This window comes from Anser brachyrhynchus (assembly GCF_964034855.1).
Source record: "Anser brachyrhynchus genome assembly, chromosome: 1".
Classification (NCBI taxonomy): domain Eukaryota; kingdom Metazoa; phylum Chordata; class Aves; order Anseriformes; family Anatidae; genus Anser; species Anser brachyrhynchus.
In genome coordinates, this window is record NC_137694.1 from 210881387 (window position 1) to 210905722 (window position 24336).

Sequence of the window (24336 nt, forward strand, 5' to 3'; positions counted from 1 at the left end):
TCGGAGAAAGACTGGTATGTAATTAAAGATTTGCCACGACTCCAGGTTTTGGAGATATTCATGACGCCCTAAATACCAGACTGCTGCTCCATCTCTATCTAGAAATCAGCATTTTGTCCCCTCTCCGTTTAGATCGGGATCGAGTAAGTTCACTCCAAAAGGCAACACAGGCTAGAAGAAACGCGAAGGAATTCCTTCCACACCAGGGATGGGAGCGAGGCTTTCTCCGAATACACCTTGCAAAAAAAAGCACCTCCACAAACACTGTCTTTTGTGATTTTATTAAGAGATGTTTTCAGGACAGTCAAGCTTCTGGTTGCAGATGCTGCAAACCCTGTAAGGGAAAAAAAAAACAAGATACTGAGTGAGACGGTAGCAGACCATTTTCCATTGCCATTCTCCTACCCAAAAACACTCATTTAGAGACAGGAGTTCAAACCTGGATCTTTTACTCGTGAAACCAGCCTACAAATCACGTTCAACGTACTGGCTTTTAAGAGCCAGACTTCAAATGGGTACTGCAGGAGGAACACATACCCTGTGGGGTCGGCTGCGTGCTGGCAGATGGGCTAAGTGGTGTGGAAAAAAGCTCAGGCATGGAGCCCTTCTCAGACAAATGCCTCTAGGTCACTCAAATCCCAGCCCAAGGTCCCAGATCTCGTGCTGCAGAACACAGCACGAAGCAGGGCACTCGGACGTTCCCTTTCAGACTCGTCATCACATCCTCACCGAAGGGCAAGCTCAGGTGCTGCGCAGCGCGCCACTAACCCACCGCAGCCAGGACAGCGGTCCCCAAAACACCCACCCCAGCTGACGGCTGCCCCCGGAACAGCGCGAAGCCGTCTGAAGGAGGAGAACAGCTCGCTCCCGCTTTTCTTCTCCGCACCCCAGGCACCTGACAGCCTTCCTGGTGTCACGACACCTCTCCCACGGGTACCCTCACCCAGCCGGGTCCCGCTGCTCGCAGGCTCTTACCTCTCAGGCAGTGGGAACCGGCTGAGGCATGGCTGGCTGTTCCGGTTTGCCACCTTTCTGCTCTGAAATGGGAGTGGTGGGCAAGATCTCTTCTTTGGGTTCCACGATGCTGACATGATCCGGCAGAGGCTTTTTGGGGCCAATCTTTCCACTTGGGTCCCAAGGCAACATAATCTTTACTTTGATTCCCAACACACCTGCGAAAGAAGGATAGAGACGCGCTCATCCAACGCGAGATGCCAAGTGCACCGTCAGCAGTGACAAGCCCCAAGGCTACAAAATAAAATTCTCCCTGAAGAATTCTCTACAAAATAAACGCTCCCTGCATCAAAACCGTCTCCTGACAACACCGAATAGATGGCAACTAATTAAGACAAAAGCGATAGAGCTTAAAAATCTAGTTACTGTAGATCTAAACCAGTCTATTTGTTCATGCGCTTCGCAGCTCAGGATGACTACAACGGAACCTCTACCCTTACGTCACGCTCACCCTGATGCGAAACCATTTTTCCTGGGATAACTCAGCTCGGTTCCCTAGCCAGCTGCCTTGTTTTTCTTCTATCCCTTCTCAGACAAATGCCTCTAAATCATCCAGAGCGCAGGACGTCCTGCCCAAGGCGGCCTCGGCACAGCACCACAGAACGTGGCACCAAGCAGGCCGCGCTGATGCGAGGACACCACCGTCTGACTCGTCATCGTATCGTCACCGAAGGGAAGACCGAGTGACTTTGTGCTGGCATTCCTACAGCAGATGCTCTGCAATTAAGTAACCAGAAGCCGATTAAGATGCAGAAGTCACTTTTACCAAGGGGAAGGAGCAGGGTGAGCAAGCTTGGCTGGTTTAGCTGGGAAGACCTGAAACAGCACAGCTACGGGGGGAAAACTGTCAGCAATGTTTGCTTTTCTGTGGGCCTTGTAAGCACCCAAATTTTGCCTGACTTCCCCTGGGAGCCAAGAGAGCCAGAATCCAACTGCAAACAGCCTTTGAACACAGTCAGGAAGCGCTTCTCTATTTTTAAAGTGTTTTGCTACCAGCCTCAGAAGCCTTAAGACACAAATCAGTGTCTGGAAAATCACACTATCAACTGGCAACATTCAATCCCCACTACTACCAAAGGCAGAAGACTAAAAACGACCACAGGAAGTCCCGTTGTCTGCTAAAGGACGCTTCTCCATCTCCCTTGAGTTACAATTCCCAGGGGCAGCACAACAGAAACACTCTGCAAGGTCAGCGGCGCATCAAAACCGTGCAGCCACCTCACAGCTGAGGAAAACCTCCGACCTGCAGGCACGGAATTACCTGCAGCTGAGATCTTCTGGCTCCAAAGCACTTGGAACAGAAACCACCGGAGCCGCGAAGGGATCCGCACCCCGGCCACTCACCCTGCCGGAGAAGGACGTGACGCACGGCTGTGTCGACGTAGTAATTGACGGGGTCCCCGCTGTGGATCATCAAGCCGTCCACGAACTTCATGGACTTGGCGCGCTGACCTCTGAGCTTGCCCGACACGACCACCTCGCAGCCCTTGGCGCCGCTCTCCATGATGAAGCGGAGGACACCGTAGCAGGCTCTGCAGGCAGAGAGCAGAACAAGCTCTGGGTTAGTCCCGCTGACTGAGGGCATCTCAGCCAAATCCGCGCGGCCCCCCGGCGCCATTTGACACCAGCTTCAGTTACGGGCCTTGGGAAGTTGTGGGCACAGCGACGAGCGCACGTTCTGAGAGCCGAAAGCAGCTCCGTAGCTGAAGGTGGACAATGGATTACGTCAGGGGCCAGCCCCCGTCCCTTCTCAGACAAATGCCTCAAAATCGTTCAATGAGGACAGGATGCTCCTGCTGAAGAGCCACCCGCAGCACCACAGAACGTGACGCTGCAGGGGCACCACCCAGCAGCAGCCACCCGCTTCTGACTCGTCATCTTATCATCACCGAAGGGATCTGAGAAGCAGGGCCACCGTCACCTCGACCACAGCTCAGCCAGAAGGCTTCGAATTGTGTTTTGAACCATTTAATCGCAAAGAAAGAAATGCAAGCTTTATGCACACCAGTCACCCGACTCTTAATCTCATCTCCTGTGGACTTCAACATTTACTTTTGAAATCCAGTATGTAGCAATTACTACAAAAAGTAACCGTACACTACACAAAAAGCTGTACACAGCAGAAACCAGAACTCCAAACTGCCCTCTCCGTGTACAGCACTACCAGGTTAAATTTCCAAACTAAAGGTGATGAGGGGTTCTTTTGAAATGGTGCTTGAAGCCTACACTGCCTTCGATTTGCTCTACTCACCGACGCACCGCTAAGCCTCCCAGAAGCTTGTACCGCAGGGACTCTGCCTGAGCAATCGCGCACAGACCTCTCGTGGCCACCTTCTCGGCATAGAGCTACAAAAAAAAAATAAATGTGATTAGTAAACTCAGCAATGGCTTTATTTCCAGATGCTTTTCACTTAACAGAAGGCAGGAGCTTCATACTGCTCGACGTCCCATCCCTTACACCCCGTTCAGTTAACCCTCCCTTAGCACCCAGCTCCTGGCAGAGCTGAGACACGCCAGTAACACTCCACTATTAAAACACGTCTGCTGCAGTTTTCAAGAGTTGCTGCTTCCAAAGAGCCCCAAAACACTCAGTACCAACAGAGAGAGGTATCCAGACAGCCTCAGAAACTAGGCCTGCAGTTTTTACAACGCACAAGGTAAGTCTGCTGAAGCCGCCAGCTCAAACACAGCATCCCAAGGATAAAACAGAGGACTTTAACCAAAACAGAAAAAAAAAACAAACCTAACTAGCGAGCTGGGAGAGCAAGGTGCGTTTACTCTGACATCTCCAAGAGCCAACATCAGGAGACATTCAAAAATCACGTACACAATATTCATAGAGCCAACAACTCATGATGTACTCTGAGGATTGGTGTCATTAAGTTCATACATTTGCTGGAGATGATCAGCAACCTTCACCGTATAATGTGATGCAGCAGCACTGGCTGAGCAGGAATAAACGTGAGCAGCACCCCAGACCACAACTTTCCACCCCCCAGCCTCCCCCACAATTTTTTAGAAGAAAGCACTAGTGAGGACATCAGATTTCAACCATGATTAAGACACCAAGAGATTACTGCCATGTCACTTTACTATCTAATTCATTACAGTTACCACACACTATCTCAGAGCTCATTCTGTAACAAAGCACTTTCCAAGGGTAATGGTAATGTACAAATAAAAATTACACTGCTGGACTCGTTTCTCACCTCAGTATTGGTACAGCAACATCCTCTACAAAACAGAATCATTGAATAGTTTGGGATGGAAGGGACCTTAAAGACCATCTAGTTCCAACCCCCTGCCATGGATATTTATAGAGATCTGCTTCTCAGATATTGGGAAAGCAGCGAAAACCAGCCAAACTGACAGCACTCAAAATACCACCAAGAGCCAACCATCTTCTCTTTCAGGGCAACAGCATTTTGTAAGAACAGGTAAAACGCGCCCCACGATATCTCCAAACAAACTTTCAGCTGAAACCACACAGAAAGTGCACACAGCTAAGTGAACAGCCCACTTACTACTGGTTTAACTGAGGCAGTTTTACCTCAACGCTTCCCTCAGGAAAGCCAAACCTCTTCTGCACGACAGCTGTCAACTCCCGGATGCGGCGCCCCTTCTCACCCAGGACATTCTGGGTCCTGTAATGGATAAAAAACAAACACACAGAACAGTGAGGTATAGCCGAGAAAGTAAACACACAAAACAGCAAAGTATAACTGAGAAAGTGTCCCCATGTGAGAGCCTGCAACCGTCCCAGAGAGCTTCCAGAGAGCATCTAACCTCATCCAACCTCGACTAGTAGGGGTTGTAATGTCCTCATCCTTGAGTAGCAGGAGTTGTAATGGTGCTGTATCACTGAGTGTCATTTCAGAATTTCTTTCCCAAATGTCTTTCCCAAATAACGTTATCGTTTGAAGTTTCAGCAGCACCACTTACAGCCTGGCACAGCCTCCACGACCCAAGAGCAGCGTGTCAGTTACCTGGTGGCAAGTATGATAATCTCAGTCCTGGTTGGAGTGACCCGGACTTCTACTCCAGAGTAGCCATCTTCAGCCAGTTCGCGAGTCAGGAACTCGTTCAGCTCAGCTTTGAAGATGCCATCAGCGACAAACTACAAAACAAAGGGGCCAAGTCAACCTCTGGTCAACCACTCAACTTAAAAATCAGGGTCTTCCCAGTTTAAGCCTGGGCCAAATTCATGCCTGAACCGGCCTGCAGCCCAGCAGCTCCTCTCCTCACACAGAAATAAGAAAGAATAAAACCCTCTGCCCTGAGGTTCCCAGGCACAGCTCCCCTCCCTCCGCTCAGCACCCCGCCAGCCTCCCGCCGCCATCTTCCCCACCGGGCCTCCGCGCCGCATCCGCTGCCATCCGCCCCCATCCGCCGCCATCCCCCCCTATCCGCCGCCATCCCCCGCCGACGACGAAGCCCGAGACCTCCCTCAGCGCGGCCCCGCCGATATGGAGGCGCCCTGAGGCCGCGGCGACGCGAGAAGCCCCCCCTCACCTTGCGCTTCTTGGAGATCTGCACCGCCATCTTGAGCCGCGCCGCCCGGCGGAAAAGAGGGAGCGGGCCCTCCTGGGAGGGCTATATCTGCCTTCCGCCGCTCCCCATTGGCCTGCCGCGGTCACGTGGGGCTGACGGCGGGGGACGATGGGAAATGTAGTTTTTCCCGGTGCCGCCATGTTGGCGAGGTTTAACCCTCCCTCTGTCAGAGCGTTTTTCCGCCTTCCCAAGCGGCTGCGAGCGCCCTCAGTCGGCGTTAAAATGGCTGGAAACCCGATGTGAAAGGGCCCAAGCGCTGACAGAAGGATAATTCACCCCGATATATGGCCTGGGGGCGGTTACAGAGGCCGTCCCCTCATGGATGCCATCCCTGTCGCCATGAGGGGAGCGGCGCTGACGGGAGGGCGCCAGCCCCGCTCTCACCGCGTTTTGTTTCGTTTTTTACCTTTCTTCCTATTTTTAGTCAGTCACAAATGAAGGAAACGCCCCTCAGGAAAAACGTGTGAAAAGCACAGGCGAGCTTTTCTACTATTTGCAGGGAAACCTCAGGAGTCTTGGCAGCTCGAGAGTGCCAAACTGTTATCCCTTACTTTAAGTAAAATTTAACAATAGCTATTCATTATTTACAGTTACCTATAAACAGAGATTATGGTTAACTGTAAATTTTGAGCTATGGTAGGTCTTTTCTGCTGTGTTTGTGCAGCATCTCGAGGGAGGGCTGTGATCCCTCCGCCTCGCTCAAGCCAAATGACAATAAACATGACAAATGTAGTTGCAGGACAGGTCTTCTGAGGTGTTTTTTTTTTTACCTTTTTTGACATCATCACCTCTTTTTTCCTCTTTTGACATGTCATCACCCCTGCAGTCTGGGCACTGTGTTACGTGAATAACAACAGGACGGGATTTCTTGCATAAAACTTCCATGGTGGCCAAAGATGGGGAAGTTGGTCATTTTGTTAACATTTTAGGGGATCACAGGCTTTTGGATGTGCTGTGTAAATTAGAAAATAATAATGGGGAGAACTAATAAATGAAAATATCCATAAACTTGTGGGTAAATACGGACTGTTTGGGAAGAGTCAGAAAATGGAAGTCCTGCCTTGCAAACCTCACAGAATGGAACCAGAAGATTTGGGGATAATAGTGAAAAAGGTTGAAAAAAGCTGCTTGGCTTTCCGTAAGGCTTCTTTTGGAAAGCCTCACTGGAGATTTTACAAAAACTGAGCAGCCACGGGTGAGGGCAGGGGCACTGCGCAGCTCTGGTTGTACAGAGAGGGCCTTGTGTGGCTGCTGCAGGGCCTCTGTGCCAAATATATATATATATATATATATATATATATATCTATCAAGAAAGGAAGAAGAAATGGGATAGTATCATTTCGTGGTTCTGTAAATACGTCTGTGGTCCACCTGCATTGTGCCATCTGGATCTCCATCTCAGAGGGGTAGAGGAGAGGGGTGTTGACAGGTCTGGGACCACCTCTGTCTGCAGTAACCTGTGCAGGCTGGGAAGATAAAAATGTGTTCGAGATCCACCAACCCACACAGACTTCAAGATCACGGTCCTCCCACAAAGAGCAGATGAAGGCAGTGGGAGGTGGGTGCTTGCTGCAAGCAGATTTGTTGTATTTTCAGGTTTCCCTGGGCTTTTGGCTGCAGATGGAAACGCTGAACTAGGTTTCTTCTGAGCCAGCATGGCTTCTCTCATGGGGAGAGACTCTTTGTGAGGGAGAATAGTGACAGGACAAGGGGTAATGGTTTTAAATTTTAAAAAAAAAGGTCTGTCCTGCAGCCACCTCCTGCACTGCCCCTGTTTTCAGCCTGCTCGGAACCACCCAGAACCACCAGTGGGGACCAAAGGGTTGGCAGCAGTGCCCGGAGGAGCCAGCTCTCCTCTGTGCCAGGGAAAAAAAAGGACTGGTTTGCCACTAGATGTCAGTGGAGACAGTTTCCAGGGTGGGAAAAGCTTCGTGTGTGCCTCCTCACCTCCCTCCTCTCTTCTTCCCAAGGGATTCATTTGTCCAGGATCTGAGGGATCCGAGGGATGGCGGAGACAGCGGCGAGACGGAGCCTGTCCAGAGAAGCCGGGTGATGCCAGGACCCACCGCCCTCTTCGCCAGGACAGATGCTGGTGAGAGACTTGGGTCTGCTGGTGCCAAACGTGTTTTCCTCTCACTCCCTGTGTGCCTGGCCGTCACGTCCTGCTCTCAGCCAGCCCCTGCCCCTCTCTCTGGGCTCGTCCAAGCTTGGCTTTCACAGACCCTCCACCCTTTGGCCTCTCCCCAGTCTCTGCATAGGGCTACGACCCCTCTGAATTGAAAGGAAAAACAGCAGGACACGATATCCCTCCCCACCATTCCTCCTTTCCTGCTCCAGCAGTGCCCATTTCCCTCTGCTCCCACTCTTCATCCTCACTCTCAGGCTCCAAAAAAACCACGCCGACCCCAGTGCTGCCCCATCCTCCTCTCTCCCTTCGTCTCCATGCTCCTCAAGTGCCAGTTACACTCTCCATGGGTTCCAGCAGCGTTGTTCTCAACAGGGAGTTCCTCTTGCCCAAAATTCAGAGTCAAACTCCGTCCATCTCCTCCTGATCTCCCCACTAGGGACTGAGGCTGGAGCCAGGTCAAACAGGGATAGAACTGGGAGCACTGGGGGCCCGGGGCTTGGACTGGGCCGATGTAAAATGGACAGAAATACCTGCTTAGGCATGGTGTCAGCTCCTGGTGCTGCTTTCCGTCTGCATCCCTGAACGCAGTGAGACAAAGCCAGCTCGTGATTTAGAGGAGGTAAGAAAAGAAGTGAAATTAAGAGGAGGTAAGAATCACCTTAGGAGACACTTAAGACACGAGGTTGGGACGTGCCTCCAACATCCCTTATCCAGCTGGATGGATCACGGGGCTGACCAACAAGAGTGAGTGAGTGCTCGAGCTTTCCCTAGCCTATTGCTGAGACATGAGTGGGAGAAGTCCCCGCTCTCAGGAAGGCATTCCTTTTTCTCTTCCAGTGCAGAGGCAGTACTGCATTTTCCCTGGCAGCAAAGAGTTTTATATGACCTCTTCTCTTGCCCCCCTCACCCTGCCTTGCCCCTTCCTCCCTCCTCCCAGGCTTGTCCCACTGTTTCTGTAGGCCGGGCTGCGAACAGCTTGCAGAAACGATCCAACACAAACACACACATCTTCTGGGGGGAGGTTATTTAAAGCCCTGCTCGTTTCCCTCCTCCAGCCTTGCTCCATGCGCGGCGTGTGAGCGTGGAGGAGAGGGCAGCAAATTGCGGCAGGGTGCTGGGACCAGGCAGCCCTGCTCCAAAGAACACAAAGGGTTTGGGTCAGGGTTGGAGCAGCATTTGGGGAACCCATGCTCCCAGCACTGGCCATGATAACGCCATGCCAAACTGGGAGGACATCTGTGCTTGAGGTCCTCGCCCCGAGGTAACACCAGACCACCCAGCGTTGGCTTTGTAGGGCGGCCAGGAGCTGAGGACATCTCTGTGCAAGGATCTGAACCTAAATCCCTAATAACCAGGCTCTCGAACCAGTTTTTAGGACTCTCCTAACCTAAACAAAACCCACTGCTTGCTGCTTTCCACCACCTTACTTCAGAACAGGAAATATCTGTCCGAGATCTTTCTTTTAGGCCGAGTTCACCCAGGAGGAGCCGAGCCAATGTATTTCTGGATCCTACAAAGAGAAGGGGAAGGCACGGCGTTCGCAAAAAAGCCTGGCCCTGACGTGCGTCGCCTTTTCCATGCCCTATTAAGGAGAAACTATGTGTCGTGTCAGCATTTCGGGGTCAGCATCGCCAAGCGGAGCTCGGGGGGTGTCAGGCAGCGAGGGAATGTCCCCTCTCCCCCAGACGTGGCCTCGCTAAGCCAGCGGGGCTCCGAGCCTCGGCCTTCGCAGCCGGGAAGGTTTCAGTCCCTTCCACAAATAGCAGCATGGGATTCCTCCCTCGGCTCCGTCCTGCCCCAGCCACGGCCCGAGCCGGGGCACGCGGCTCCCAGGCGAGCCCCGTTGGTTGCTTTGCTCTGCTGAGGAGCCAGGACTGACCCTAAAACCTGGCCGATGCTTAGGTTTTTGGGGTACAGAGGGAGAGCAGGGAAAGGGATGGCCGCCCTTGAGGGCATTTCCCTGCTGCTGCTGCTGCTCAGAGCCAGCCACGAGAGGGCAGGGGCTGCCTCGCCGCAGGGAAAGGAGCTGAGCTCCCTTTGTCCCCGAGGTCCATCCGGATGGGGAAAGCCACGGGGCTGAGGCAGCCAGAGGGCAAGATCCCCGAAGCGTCCATCGGGGCTCCCCTGACTTAAAGAGGAGGTCGGGAGGGCTCGGGAGATGCCAGCTCTGCGACAAGCACAGCCTGGCCTCGCTCGGCTGCCCGGGATTAGCCCCGTGGGTTGCCCCCAGCGACGCTCAGGACCCTCTGCCTGGCCTCCAGGCACAGGATGGGTGCAGAAGGGGCATCCTCAGCCTCCCCCTGCCCCAGTGACAACCCCTGCTGCAGCCCCTCAGCGCCTCCGGCTCCTCGCGTGCTTTGCAAAACGCATCCCCTGCCCCAGCCGGGGGCAGAAACGAACGCAGGGGGATTCACGGGAGGGATATTAAACCCCCCTGGATGTCACGTTGGTGGCACCAGCGTCCCCGACGGGGGCCCCTTACGGGAGCTGGGGGTGAGCAGCAGGTCTCCTCGCTGCGGGGAAGCCATCCCAGAGCAGGTTCGGGACTCGGGAGCTGTCCTGCCTCCCCCCTGCTCCTTTCATCGCCCAGACAGCGACATGGTTTATGGCAGCCCCGGGCCATTGAGGGGGCTCAATTAAACCGCTTGTCCCTTCGTTTTCTCCCCAGGAACCTGGCTCCCGTTCAGAGCATCCACGAGGGGCTGGCAGCGGCGTCGCAGCGAAGGGGCCGGGGCAGACGGCGACTTTCCCAGCTCGTGGGCACGTGGGATTTTGGGAGCCCCCGTGCTTTCCCTGGGCGTCGGCAAAAGGCAGCATTGGGAGCGAACGTCCTGCTTGGAAAAGGCCACGATTCCTGCTGCTGCTGCTTTCCCGTGGCAAAATAATGCCCCCGTCACGGGGAGATGATGCAGGACCCCCAGCATGAGCAGGTTTCACCAGCCAGGATGGTGCGGACCCCGTCCCCTCTCTTGGAAATGCCCGAGGGGCTCAGAAACCTCCCCCCGCAGGAGTTTGTTCCTTCTGGTTTCTCTCCCTGCAAAAACAAACCCTGACCCAGTCCTTGGGGCCACGCTGCAGGGGGGGGGAATTTCAACACTCTCAGCCAAAACTTTGACCCCATCCCTGGCAGATCCCCAAAGCACCCCCTCAAGAGCAGGTCCTCAGTAGGGATTCTTCTGAGCTCTGGCCCTGACAACGCACCTCCTTCCCCCTAAAGCTTTTTGGGGTGATGGAGCGATGGCAATCCTGCCCCTAAAAATCCCCCCTTCCACAGCAGGTGAGTGTTTCTGCTTGCAGGCAGGGGCTGGAGCTGCTGCTGTGGGAAAGGGCAGCTGCTCGGCGGTGGTCTGTCTGGGCATAAATCCGGAGCAAGGTGACGGATGGGCTGGCTGCCCCCGCTTGGGCTGGGTGCTACAACCCCGTGCTGGATAAAAACCCCTGGACCCGTGACGTGGGACCAGGGCCCAGCCACCTACGTGCCCGCAGGAATGGCAAAGAGGAGCTGCGGAGGACCAGGACAGCCTCTGCACGGCCCGAGCTGCCCTCAGCGGAAGGAAATCGGATTGCTGCTGTTGCTGCTGGAACAAGCCATCACCTTCGCGAGAGGAGGAGGAGCAAGCCCAAGGTCAGCGCTCCGCGTTAAACCTACGTCCCACCCCCTTTTTGCGCGGGAACCTGGAGGTCCGGAACAGAAAACCACCCAACTGAGCGGCCCCACGGCGAGCAATTTCATCAGGCACACTGCAGGGTTAATGAATTTTCCCAACAAGCGGCCGTGGAAAACGAAACCCGGGCCAGAGATGGGCAAGACGAGATAGTTCACGTTAAGTGAGTGGAGAGCGGGCCTGGAAAGTAATTCAAGTCGAGATATGACGGATTGCAAGCAGCGGTTGTAAAGCATTTGTAAAGCCCGGCTCAGATGGGAGTTTCACTGCAAGAGCCAGAGTATTATGGTTTATTGCTGCAGCCGGAGCAGCTGCTACCGTTCGAGCTGAATTGCCGTGTCTGGTATAAATCCCCTCGCCGAGGACTCCCGACAGCCCTGGAGAAGTTCCCGAGGAACGTGTCCTGCCCCGTGGAGCTGGCCGGGCTCCGGGGAGCAATGAGCTCAGCTCCAGCAAACCCCTTCCCGCACCGAGCGGCCCGAGGACGGCGTCGGAGCAGGGCGAGATGGAGCAGGACCGCGAGGACCGGGAGGAGAAGGAGCCGGGGACACGTTTAGGAGAGGTTTGTAAACATTTCACACGCGGGAGGATTTGCTTTTTCTTCGCTTGGCGAGAGCACGGGGGACGGAGTCCAGCAAACCTCCTGGCAGCAGCGGCTCGGGGGACAGGGCGCTGAGTTTCCAGGCAGGAAACGCGCATGTCATCTCCAGGAGGAGACCTCACACTCGTGAGGCCAGAGCTTTCAAGGCTTGAAGATCGACGCCCCCTAAATTACTGATTTGCAAACTGCAGAAGCTCTGCGCCAGAACTTCTCGGGGGCTTGATCTGGGAAGCCGTCACCGAAGCGCAGAAGTCGGAGCCACCAGCCTGGCCGCTCGGCATCCCGCTCCCCTTAAAATGACTCCATTAACTCCGAGAAATTGTCCACGAGCAGGCCCATCGCTCGGACACTTCCCTGTGGGCATCTGCCCTGGTAAACAAGATTTTGCTTCACGTAAAGGGCTTCAAGCACCGTAGTAAATAATTTATCCTTCCTTTAAAAACAGGAAATGAACGAAGGACGCTCGGCGCGCTGTTTAGCAGGGAATCGGGCAGCTCTTTACTATTTAATGAACTGACTGGCTGCTAACAGAGGTCAGTCCAGCAGCTCACACCCCAGCCCTACGGCTTCACCCGTCCCTGTGCGAGGCAGGTACATTGAAACTTTAACGGGCGGCTGGAGGAGAGCAGCTTGCCCTGGTAGCATCATTTGAAACCCATCCGCTTAAGTAAGTGGTTCTTAATCAGCTTTCAAGCTCCGGGAAATAAGCGGCGGGTAGGAGGAGGCTGCTTTCCCCTGCCTGTTGTGCTCTGCAAAGATTTGTGGCTGCGGGTGTCATCACGTAAGGTAAGGCCGGTCCCAAATTCTGTTCCATGTTCCTGGTGAGCTCGTCGGGACGAAGCCTCTGAACCACGACCTCTGCTTCTCTGCCACCTCCCCGCGTGGCTTTTGGGTTTCTGGTCCCCGGGGGAAGTAGTGCTAAGGCACAGAGGGAAAAAAACGCAGCCCGAAACCTCCACATGCCTGCTCTTCTCCCCGCTGCAGCATTAAGTTCTTCTCTGTGCTAGGCGATGAGGTGATTTGCAGCAGGAAAAACAGAGCCAACGTCAGAAAAACGACATCCCTTCTACATTCTTCATGGAGAGGCCGCGCTGCATCGGAGGCTGGCTGCAGGATGATGTCTGCTCCTGCCACCCAGCGTCTCCTGGACAAGCGCAGATGTCGCGGTGGGATCGCTGGGTGCTGCACAAAGCCACGACAGCTCAGTGGGGAGGACACGGGCGCCTCACCCGGTGCTCTGGTGTTTTTCGAGCTGATTTTGTTCCCCACGCCTCCCCGCGTGCCCCCCACCACTGGTTGCTGTCGGCTCAGCCCCTGTTACTCACCTTTTCCTCCCAACCAGGAGCCCTGCTCCTCTTCCTAACCAGCCTAACCCCCATCTCCTCATCGCTTGGTCTTCACCCAAAGTTTGGGAAACGCTGCAGAAGAGCATGGGGGTCTATAAATACCCTTGAAAAACAGCTCCCTCCACCCTCGCTTCTGGTCGTGGAAAATTTCTCCGGCTCCAGTGGGAGAATCGCTGGCATCCCACGCTGCCGCTGCATCATTTGGGGTATCACGAGCTCGCCCCGACGCTGGGCTCAGCGTGCGGCACTGGCGCATCCGTGCCGACGTGCACACCGAGCCCTGCGTCCCACTGCTCAAACCAGGTGCTGAGTGCTTTAACTGGCTCTTTTTTCCTTGTTTTTAGTGCAAAGCAAAGCAGCTGGCACGGCTCTGCAGAGCTGCTTGTGCGAGGAGCACGGGATCTGTAGGATTTCTCCACCGGGCTTCACACAACCTGTCTGCAGCCACGATCGGACAAACGCTGCGGACTCAGCGGTGCTGCTTCGGGGCTCGGACACCGGTTCGGGATCGTCTTTTGGACGCTGTGAGCTCTGCTGGATCGTGCCCTCCTGTACCCACAGCCCTCTGCAGGCACCCAAAGGCAGCCAGCATCTTCCCCAGCAGCCACCTGGCCGGGGCTGCGGATTAGCACCATGCTGCACTCGTGTCTGTGAGGTCCTCGCTGGCCACGTTCCTTATTTCCACGCTCTGACAGCTGAGTGACAAAGCCCCGGACAAAACCCCAGTGGAACCAACAGCCTGTGCACAATGAGGCCATCAAACCCCAGACGCTGAGGCCGGGTGACGTTTAGTTGGCCGCTAGCAAGCGATTTAACTCTAGAAACACGCAGCACCTCCAGTCACTGCTGCCCTCGGCTCTGCACCAGGCGCGCAGCCGCTGCTGCTTATGGGAATCTGAAACCCGTTCTGCTGCGGAACGATAAAGATTTAGGGTTATTTCTGTGAGGCTGGGGGTTTGGAGGCTGTAGGATTCGCCTTGCTTGGGGAATGAGAGAGGAGCGGTGTGCATCCCAGCCCGGCTGCGGTACTGGGTGCCTCCCTGGTTTGGCTACGGGAAGCAAAGCTACTTTGACAGTGAAGAAAGATGAGGAAAGTATCAAAGAAGCAGCATCACTGCTGGGAAAGCAGCGCCGGAGCTCCTCAGGGGACACTTTCTGACCCAGCACCAGCCGGCCTCCATCCCGTGGTTCCTCCTAATGGCCTCTCCGAGAGGACAGCCCGTGCGTTAATGGGGCAAAACGCTCCCCGAGGCCCCACTGCCAGCTGAGTCTCGGGGCCAGAGCCTGTCATTCAGAGCAAATTCATCTGATTTTCATAGCTCGTGGTCTGCCAGGCTGCCGGCTCGGTGAGAACCCCCTCCGCCCGCAAGAACCAGCGCTAAAACGGCAGTGAGTCTACGCACAAGGTTATTTTCTAGGACATTAACCAGAGCCCTCGGAAGCCAGCTTGCAAGGGACCCATAAAGAGCAAGAAGACACCTGACCGGAATGCAAAAGCGGAGCCAAAGACGTAACACCTTTTTTTTTTTTTTTTTCCCCTGATCTTTCAAAAATAGCTCTCAATAGTGAGCTCAAACCAGCGGCAGCAGTTGCGAGGGGCTATTTGCTTTAGAAAATGAGCAGTTTCAGCAAAAATATCAGATGCCTGCCATCCAGAAAGGTCTCATTTTCGGTATCGCAGCTACTCGCATCGCTAAATAAACCATTCAGGCTGCGATGCAGCACGACTGTTTCGCAGGGTCTAATAAATAAATGAAACGCGTTTACCAAGCCTGCCTTTCTGTAGGAATAATACCCCCTAACATCCTAGAATTATCTCCAGCTACGTCTGGCCAGGACTTCAAATCAATAAATCGTCTCCTCGTCCTCGGATTAGCCCGGCCGGGTAATTTCAGAAGCAGCGGCCGCAGTGCTCCGCTATTACCCGTAACAGCTCCGCCAGCTGAATTACCAGGAGACCCCCCCCCCCCCCCCCCCTTGTTATCCGAGCACAATCACGCTCTGCCGGCGTCCTTGGGTAGCAATTTGCTCTGACCCCAGCAACGATTTGTGGCCGGGAAGCGGCGGCGACGCTTCTTTCCCTTCCTGCAGCGTTAGAGCTGCCTGGCGCCCGGCCTTCGCGCCGCCCGATGGCTCTGCGCTGCGCGGGCCCTGGGTACGGTCGCGTCAGCCAAGGGGAGCAGCTCTGATTTACGATTCGGGGAGACCAGGACCTGCAAAGCCGACAGCAATCCAAACCCGACGAGCACGAGCCATTCCTGAAGCAAGGGCTGGGTTAAAGGAGATCACAGCGGTGGGTTTATCGATGCACCTGCAGCCGCCTCTCTCCCCTGCTGCAATCCCTAACGTCACGCAGACGTCTTCAGCTCTCCCTCCTTTCACCTTTCAGCCTTGCAGCTCCCGGGGCTGTGCCCTGTGGAGCTGAGGGCTTCTGCTTCGGGTCTGCACGGGCTCTAAACCAGGGCTCTAAATCACGGGCTCTAAACCAGGGGGATGCTCAAAGCGGGGAACTTCTGCTCAGGAGCCTAACATGGCAAAACCAAACGTTTACAGTTTCATGTTTGGAATGAAATGAGACCATTTGCAGTGAAAGTTATGGGAGAAAATACAACTTTTGGAAAAACTGGTGGCAGATGCAGTGACTCCCGGATGCCACGGGCGAAAGAGGAGGCAGGGAGGGAGGCAGGGAGGGCGGAGGCCCCGCTGCTGGCAGGGGAACCCAAGTGGGCACTGAGGGCTTCCTGGCTCTGCGTGCAGCCTGTCCCTGGTGACGTCCACGGCTTCCAGCTGGAAGGGGACGGACGGACAGTAGCGGGGCTGCTCCTTGCCCTTGACCTGCCTTTGGCTGAAACCCAGGAGCCCGCAAGGCTCCACAGCGTGCTCAGCTCAGGGCTTCGACAGCCTCAGGTCGGGAGGGGGATGAAACCTCGCAGCGACAACTGCCAGGTGAGCGGGGCACAAAACCCAGCGGGGTTTGGTCCTCGCCAAAGCTTCCACGCAGCTCACCGCTTCCCTGTGTCCTCCTTCTGGAGCTTTCCTCTGCAGAGCCCGTCTCTTCTGGCACCCAAACGCGCCGGCTGGTCGAGCACTGCCCAGTTTGCCGTGTCCCGTGGGCACTAACGCACGCAGCAACCGCGTGTTCTTTGGCCGCAGTCCCCTCCTTGTCACTCCTCTGCCCTTGCTGCTCCTTTTCGAGGACCTGCACTAATTCCCGTCACCTCCTTTCGGAGGAAAATGCCGGTTCTCTGCTCACTCCACAGCAATGGAAGCGAACCAAGGGTGCACAAACGGGAAAACGCACGCCGCAACCGATCGCGCCTCGCTTCTCAGAAACCAGGATATTCTTATTCACATGACATTAATATTTAAAAAAAAAACCTCGTAACCATACTTTTAAATTATCAGCCTCTCAGATCTCCTCATGCAAGCGTATTCCGTGCATTAATCCGAGGTTGTTGCTGGTTTCTATCCCCGCCTGACACCCTCGCACCCGAGCGTGGTGGTGCCTGCAGTGCCCTCCCGCTGCCGTTCCCCGATGTCCGGCAGGAAGGAGGCCCCACTCCTGGAGAAATTAATTAGTGCAGTAATTTGCCCGTGACACAGAGGTGAAGCTGGATTTGGCCCACTCTGCAGGATTCAGCCGAGCAAAAGAGCTGTGCTACGGGGTTTGAAAAAGCTGCCGTCAGCACTGCCAGTGCAACTGAACCTGGAAATTCATTTGTCTTTTAACAAACAATGGAAAAAAAGGAGAAGCAATTACAGCAGACAAAAGTAAGAGCAGAAGCACACCTCACAGCAATTGTTCTTGAATTTGCATTAAAAAAGAAATATCTAAACCAAACCCACTCCATAAAAAAAAAGGTAAAAAAATTCGGGACTGGAAGAAAAATGGCTTCCAAACTGAAGGGTACTTCGTGCAGCGCGATAGCGCAGGGCTTTACCTTCGTGAAAGACAAATCTCGTCTGCAAATGGTGCAGAGGCCCAGAGAAAGCTCAGGTTTGTCCGGGTGGCACCGGAGGCACAGATGAGGGCAGGGAGCGGGATCACCGCATCGCGCCAGGCTCCCTGCTCCCCTCAGCACGTCTCACTGGTGCCACGGCCACGACCCCCTCTGTGCTGCTAACGGCGCTCTCTCCGCCCAACCTCTGTTGGGTATCTGGTTAATTTTGTTTCCACCTCATCACAAACTCGGAAGCCGTGTAAAATCCTAAACCCTCCCGCGGAGAAATCCCGCAGGTCCAGACGTAGCCACGCGTTGTGTGAGCGTTTTCCAGCGCCGTAAGGATGCCCTGGCTCTCCACGTGCCAAATCTGAGCCCCGAGCTCAGCAGCACGCTCTGCTGGGCGACCCAAAAGCCTTCTGTGAAGCTCAGTGAACCCCCGGCCCGCGCCGAGGCTGCCAAGTGGCAGGGGCAGGCGCAGGGCGGTTGTCACGAGAGGGGGACGGGGGCTCCTGGGCCCCTTTCCTTCCCCGTGCGCGCTGCTCTGACAGCGCCACACCTGAAAAGCCATTTCCAGCCCATTTCCAGCGCACAAACCAGCCGGACTCCTCGAGGTAAGCTTTTCCCACATTTTCTGGGGGGAGAGAAACAAGACCGTGGCAGAATATTATTTTTTTTGTGGACATTTCTCGTGGCACACCCTGAAGCCTCGATCCTGCCATGAGTGGAGATTTCAGTGGGCAGCCGAACGCCTGCCGAAGACCACGAAGCTTCCCAGGAGACCCCGGGCAGCTGAAGCGGCAGTCTGGGAAGCACAGACGACAGAAAGCCTGCAGCGCTTGCTTTCCAAAAGCTTTCCGGCTGATCTGAAAGCTCTTCTTTTCAGGGAGGATGCAGAGGGAGGTACAGAGAGAGATGCTGCAGACCGAATCGCTCAATTCTGTCGGCCTCTTCCAGACGACAATCTCATCGGCTTTCAATTAAAGCAGCGTCACGTACTCGGACAGAAAACCCGGCGACGGCTGCATCCAAGAAATAGTTTTAATAATTTACCAGGGGATGCTCTCTTCACTCTGCCAGTCCTGATTTTATCTCCCAGAGGGCCTGCCGCATGTGATACAAACTAAACCACGGTCTGCTACAGCCAAAACCAAACCCAAGCCGCATTTTAAGGGCTGAGCTCTCCCCTGGGACGCGGAGCCCATTTCGGCACGGCAAAGCAGAGCCTGGCTCCTGGCTACCGGCGCTTTTCTTCGGCTCGTGCAGGGCCAGGTGGGTGTGAAACCATCGTCCCCCCCTCTCCTCGCCCCGCCGGCTGTGCCACTTCAGCTCTGCTAACGGAGACTTCTCACCTTCCCCGGCCTGGCCCCAGCACCGCGGTTTCTGGACGCAGTGACCCGTGCTTCTGCGATGCAGAGCGCTTGCTACCGAGATCCTGCCACCAGATCCACGCTCCTCAACCCCCCCCCGGGGCCATGCCTTGAGCAGGGAACTACTTGGTGCAGTGAGCACGTCCGCATTTTCCCAGCTGCATTTTTTTTTTATTGCCTCATTTGTTGCAGCCCCGACTTCAGTAAGTTTTCGTTCGTTCTTTCTATCGCTTTCTCCGGCCTCCCCCTGTGCCCCGAATCAGGTCTCAATATTCCCCGGGCACCTCCAGAGGCAGGGGAGAAGCGGGCAGCACCTTTCCTCCCATCTCTCCCCTAATTTTTATTCAGGGCAGCAGATCCGCAAACGGAGAAGAGGTGGGGAAAGTTGCCACAGCATCAGCAGCTCCCCCCCGACCCCGAGCTTCCTGGGAGGCCCAACCCGAGGAAAGGCTGATTAAGGCAGGTTTCCTGCTCGGCCTCGGCCGTGCTGAGATCTGCAGGTTATTAATTACAGGCACCTTGCTGGAAGAGCAAGCAGAAAAAAAGTGCAAGTGGCAGAGCAGCTGCTCCTCTGAAAAAGTTACATGCAGAGAAGGAAAAGATCCTCAATTCGGAGACGAGGATGGGGTTTTTGTTCTCCTTTTTATTAAGAGTGCGAGCTGCTCGTGCTGCACGGGAAAGAGAATACAGCCCTGTGCCTGTGTTTCTCTTAACATTCCCGTGGCACAGACAAAAGGCCAGCCCAGCACAATCCATTCGTTGCAGGTCAGTAAGATCAACCTGTGGCTGGGCTCAGTCTCGTCCCTTCCTAAAATCCGAGGAGTGGAGCCACCAGAGGAAAGAAACCCCGTCCCGAATGCAGCCACGGTTCTGCTGCCGACTCTCCCAGAGGCCAAAATTTCCGTCTTCGCACTGGCCAAGCTCCCGGTGCTGCTTCTCTAAATACCCCAAGCCAAACGCGTAGCCATACATAACCCCTGCTTTTTACCAGGCACCCTTTTGGCCTCTAGACGAGCGCTGTTAAAGCCACAGCTGTCTCCCGCTTGCAGGCAAAGCGCAGCAAGAGGAGCTTTGGAAAGCACTTCAGGGTGAAGAGATTTTTCGTGGCAAGAAGAAGCGCTCACGTTAATGGCACGACTGATGCAATCACAGCACACCTGCCGAACAGGCATTATCAGCTCCGCTTGTGTTATGACAGCACGGCCTTTAAGGAAGGGGAAGAGAGAAAAGGTAGAGGCATGAAGGGTGCCTGTTAAAAATGGCAGGGTAAGTGGTATCGTCGGCGGATTTGGGGATTAGCATCGTTTATAAGCTATGCTGACAATGAAAAGAGGTGTGTGAAGCAGCAAGAAAAGGAGAGATGCAACAAGCCAGATGCTGAACAAAAGGACAAAGCAGCCAGGACAATAATATTTGGAGGAGCACCGCGAATGGATATAAAAAGCAAGGGAAGACAGGATTTCTCAAAGGAGGAGGCTGCGGGAGCTTAGGGAAAAAATGATGAAAGGCAGCGTAACAGTTCTGTGTGAGGAGTGGAAATGAAAGATTAAAGATCTGACCGAACACCGCAGCAATGCCCAGAGGCCGACGGCGCTGCAGCCCTGCTGCACCGAGCTTTGTTCAGGCAGCGCCGAGCACAGCCGCGACTCCAAACAGCTGGGAGCCAAAACGGGGAGCGAAGCAGCTCGCAGACCTCACGCAGGACTTAGCCAAAAAGCACTCACCTTTGAGAAAGAAAAAAGAGCAAAAGCAAGGCGCCGGGTGCAGGAGGGCGGCTGCTGAGCTGGGAAGAAAATAATACGGAAAGCCAGAGCACGAAGGGAGCCTTGGTTCGTGGTGCAGTGGAAACACTCCTCGCACAATTAGGCAAATCAAGCCTATTAAAGGACAATCGCACTGAAGAGGTATTATCAATCACCTTCCCCCTCTTTCTTTACGCAATTATCCTAACGGCAAAAAGGCTGTTGAGCAATTATTTCGATAGCTGGAGCTTTGTTACCGGCTCTGCATTTGGGGAATGATTTTGTTCCTCATATAAATACCACCTTAAAGCGATGGTTAAAGATTGTTTTAAGCTTGTGCGTAAGCGTTTTTCTGAGCAGGAGTTTCAAGTTTCTGTGTAAAAGAATAATAAACCATAGAAATGATACCCCAGAACCCCTCCTCTGTATTTTCTCCCCAAAGGCCAGGCTCTCTCTCAGCCACAGATCTTCCCCCTGTGGAAATCTTCTACGGACATTTTGCCACAAACGTCGCAGGATCTGGTATCAAGGCAACGCCAGGGATTTAGTTCCACTTTTTTATTATTCAACTTTTTATACATAATAAATACAAACTTTTTACAGCCAATATAAAGAAAGCATTTGCACCCATGCTTTCAGTGTACTGACGCTGTACATGATGATACGTCGAATACATGCCCTGTATGAAGAAATCATAGTTAAAAAGGAGGCATATTTTTACAACTTTTTCTTTTTTTAAATAAAATTAGCAGCTCTTACAGAAAATATTTTAAAATACAACTAAAGAGACTTTAAATAACACTTTCTGAATTTTGAAAGTCCAGGTATGAAGGACACAGAAAAAACTGGCCAAAGAAATTGAACATGAACATTATGGCAAAACTTGCTTTTCTTCTGCATTGTGAAGCTTTCAAAATTTTTGCAAACAGTTAAATCTTTTTAAAAACTTTTTTTTTTTAAACTTAAGAACAAGTTTGATAAACACATAAAAAGACCTCGAACAGATCAACAGGACAAGAGGTGCAAAAGAATGAAAAATATGGAAAAGACTTCATTGGACAGTCACAGATTTCATAACTGATCAATGAATTTTTTCTTCAAACAGCCCCACTCTTGGTTAAAGATCCCACTGGGAAAGGAGATTGGCAAATACGAATGTCTCAGAGACCCAGCTTGGGTTGGGATTTACAAGTATGTGCAAAGTTTATGATAAAATCTTGTTAGATGATTTTTGTAAATGCAGCCTCAAAAAATAGCCCTTGTTAGTAAACTAAAGGTAGACGATTTACTGGCTTAGAAAAAAAAATGAACACATAAGAGCGCGTTCGCTAGAGCCCATATAACAGCTCAAAAACAACAACCTTGTGATGCCTTTCAGCTTTGATCCGATGGGTATTGCTATTCTGAGAGCAATTTAGGAATCACATCTGAAGAAAAACCTGCTTTCACCTGGTTTTCCCCTTTCCTCTTCGTGTTACAGCTCCGAACACCCTCTTCCCTTTCCATCCAACCACCAACAAAAAGCTTCCCTCCCAGAGATCTCTGATTTAAACCTAGCTTTGAAATTCTTTTACTCTCTCTGTCGCCTAAGAGTAATTTGCGACCATGGTCTGTTGTGCTCCTCTTGGCCACGAAGGCGGTCTGAAGGCTTGGAATAAACCAGAGGCTTTCCTGGCTCTGGCTTTGGCTAGTTAACGGGCTTCAGGTGGGAGAACACTACAGGACCATCCAATGCAAGAACTAAATAATGCATGTAAATACTCTAAATGTAACTTCTAACTCTAGCCAGATCTTTTGATGACAAAGATATATTGCTAATGTTGGATAATAAAGTACACGGCAATAACTGGGATAAGAGTGACCCAAATACTTAAAAAAAAAATAAAAAAAGAAAACAAAACCAAAAAAAAAAATCTGCTAAGAAAAAAAAATGAAGCTCAATTTCCAGATCTAGACAAAATCTCACTTACTTTCCTACCGGTTGGTTTATGCTATGGAACAAGATGTTGCTACTAATTCAGCACCTCCATATTAGATACTCTATTACTAAATGTACTGCATAAATATTAATACAAAGAACATTTAGTTCTGTTTAACTGTTGATTATTGAAGAGGTGTGCATTAATGTAATTAACGCCATATGATCTGCATCGGTTTTCCTTATCTATAAGATTATTTTCCTGTTTCTTCCTTCCTCAAGGGGAGTAAAGAGGAGCCAGCCTCTCCTTATACTTATTTTTTCAGTTCCCTTTCTCGTTCCGCAAGATCTGATTAATACCTAATCAGACAAGTAATGCTACTTGAAGAATTGACGATCTTTAACACATTCCTATGGCAACAGTAATATACTGTACTAATGCACGTGATAGAAGTATGCTGTGACTAAGCTGCATGAACGAGGCTCTTTCCTCGGCCTCCGTATAAAAATTGACCATCTTCAGCCAAGAGAGAAACCTGCTCCAAGGCAATCCTCTGCTCGCTGTTTGGCCCGTCTTGGTTTGTGCTAAGAGAGGAAGAATGATGTCTAGAAATCAAAACAAAAAAAAAGGCACAAAATATTCATGACCGTGGGAAGGAATCCACCATGTCACTGTCACAGAAAATCCTCCCTATCTCTTGCTCTATTCAAAGTCTTCATCATGCAAAGGTGCCTAAAAACGAGATTGACCAAATACCGCGTTTGGCCTTGATTGTAGCACTACTACTCAACTAGTCCGCTCGTTACACCAGAGTGATTTCCACGTCCTCTATCTTCTCTGTTGTCCGGCGATGATGCTGCGTAGGGGGCGGTGGAGCTGCTCGCACCTGAAACAGCCAAAACCATCCGGTAAATATCCCCAAACTCAACATTTCCGAAGCTGCACAGAGCACAGCTGCAACTCTGGGCTCGTGCCTCGGCATGATGCAAAGACACAGGCCATACGTTGAGATCAACAACTACGGCGAGTAACCAGCCGGACGCAGGTCCAGCTGTCCCTGACCTCAGGTACACGATACAACCAAACCATTGATGCCCTTTGTGATATTGTCCTGTCACCAGTCTCAGGTGGCTTTTCTCCAGTGCGACTGGCAACAGTGATGGTGCAATCATCTATTTATTCTGCCTGCACCTAATGGAAAATCCGGGACACGAATCGAGGGTGGATTTTGGACTCGAAGCAAATGCTGACATCTGGTGACACCTTTGCCTGTAACTTACGTGGACTGGAAAGTACAAAATGCCCCGATGCATTCACGCAGCCTACTCATATTTAATCTATCGCTGACCTCAGTGATATACACCTGAAATCCAATGCCATTTTTATACTCTGCCACATCAGTGAAGTTAGTTTTGCTCCTGACAGAGCATTTCCTTGGGCTTTAACAGCACTCCATGCAGGGTTTTTGTCATGTTTTCAGAACACACCAGAATGACTTGCTATGAAAACCACGAATTGTGGAGTATGAAACAGCTGTGCAGTCCTGGTTGGTACTGTCAGCACTACCATAACACAATATTTTAAAAACATGCATATTTAAAATGCAATACTAAGAGAAATCCCTTTAATTAAGACATGACACTGTTGTAGTATCTTGAAAAGACACTCATTTGCAAGAAACAAATTAAGTAAATACAAATCTACAAAACGAAAGAGTTGAATCAGTCATTTCACCAGAGAATAAGATAACTTGCAACTTCTCTATTCAGTACTTAAATGTTTAATAATGCAGCTCTGTATCTTTCGTCTGTATTTCACTAAGGCTTAACTCACTGACTGCTGGAATATTTGAATGTGTTTTTGAATATTCATTCAAAAATACTTTTTCTGCAAGCTCATTAATTAAAAATCTTAGGAAAATACAAAATGTTAATTCTTGATGTGATTTGTTGTAGGACTTTGAAATCCCCCAAATTTAATTCAAAGTTAACCCTAACAGATGAACTTTGCAAGATTTAAGTGATGACATTTTTCCTTTCCTTTTCTGGCAGGAGCTCTC

The 24336-nt window shown here is 52.2% G+C and overlaps 2 protein-coding genes and 1 long non-coding RNA gene across 6 annotated transcripts in view; 1 reads left to right on the forward strand and 2 right to left on the reverse strand.

Moving 5' to 3' along the window:
• Positions 1-265: 265 nt before the first annotated feature.
• On the reverse strand, positions 266-5664 carry RPS3 (ribosomal protein S3). Its single transcript, XM_080559863.1, has 7 exons — positions 5527-5664; positions 5001-5131; positions 4565-4658; positions 3266-3360; positions 2359-2546; positions 976-1172; positions 266-334 (listed from the first exon to the last, which is right to left on the reverse strand). The coding sequence occupies exons 1-6, from the start codon at positions 5554-5556 to the stop codon at positions 979-981; spliced, it is 732 nt and encodes a 243-aa protein (XP_080415989.1). The 5' UTR covers positions 5557-5664; the 3' UTR covers positions 266-334; positions 976-978.
• A 96-nt stretch (positions 5665-5760) lies between these two features.
• LOC308179559 lies at positions 5761-22320 on the forward strand. Its single transcript, XR_013940423.1, has 2 exons — positions 5761-12745; positions 13650-22320. It is a non-coding gene; the product is annotated as an uncharacterized lncRNA (long non-coding RNA).
• The window catches only part of FCHSD2 (FCH and double SH3 domains 2), a 148768-nt gene continuing 145333 nt past the window's right edge, over positions 20902-24336 (reverse strand). For all 4 annotated transcript variants that reach the window (XM_080559487.1, XM_080559488.1, XM_080559486.1 and 1 more), the window contains one exon: positions 20902-23163. In XM_080559487.1, the coding sequence (XP_080415613.1) occupies positions 23080-23163 (84 nt within the window). In that variant the 3' untranslated portion in view covers positions 20902-23079. The remainder of the gene's footprint in view (positions 23164-24336) is intronic.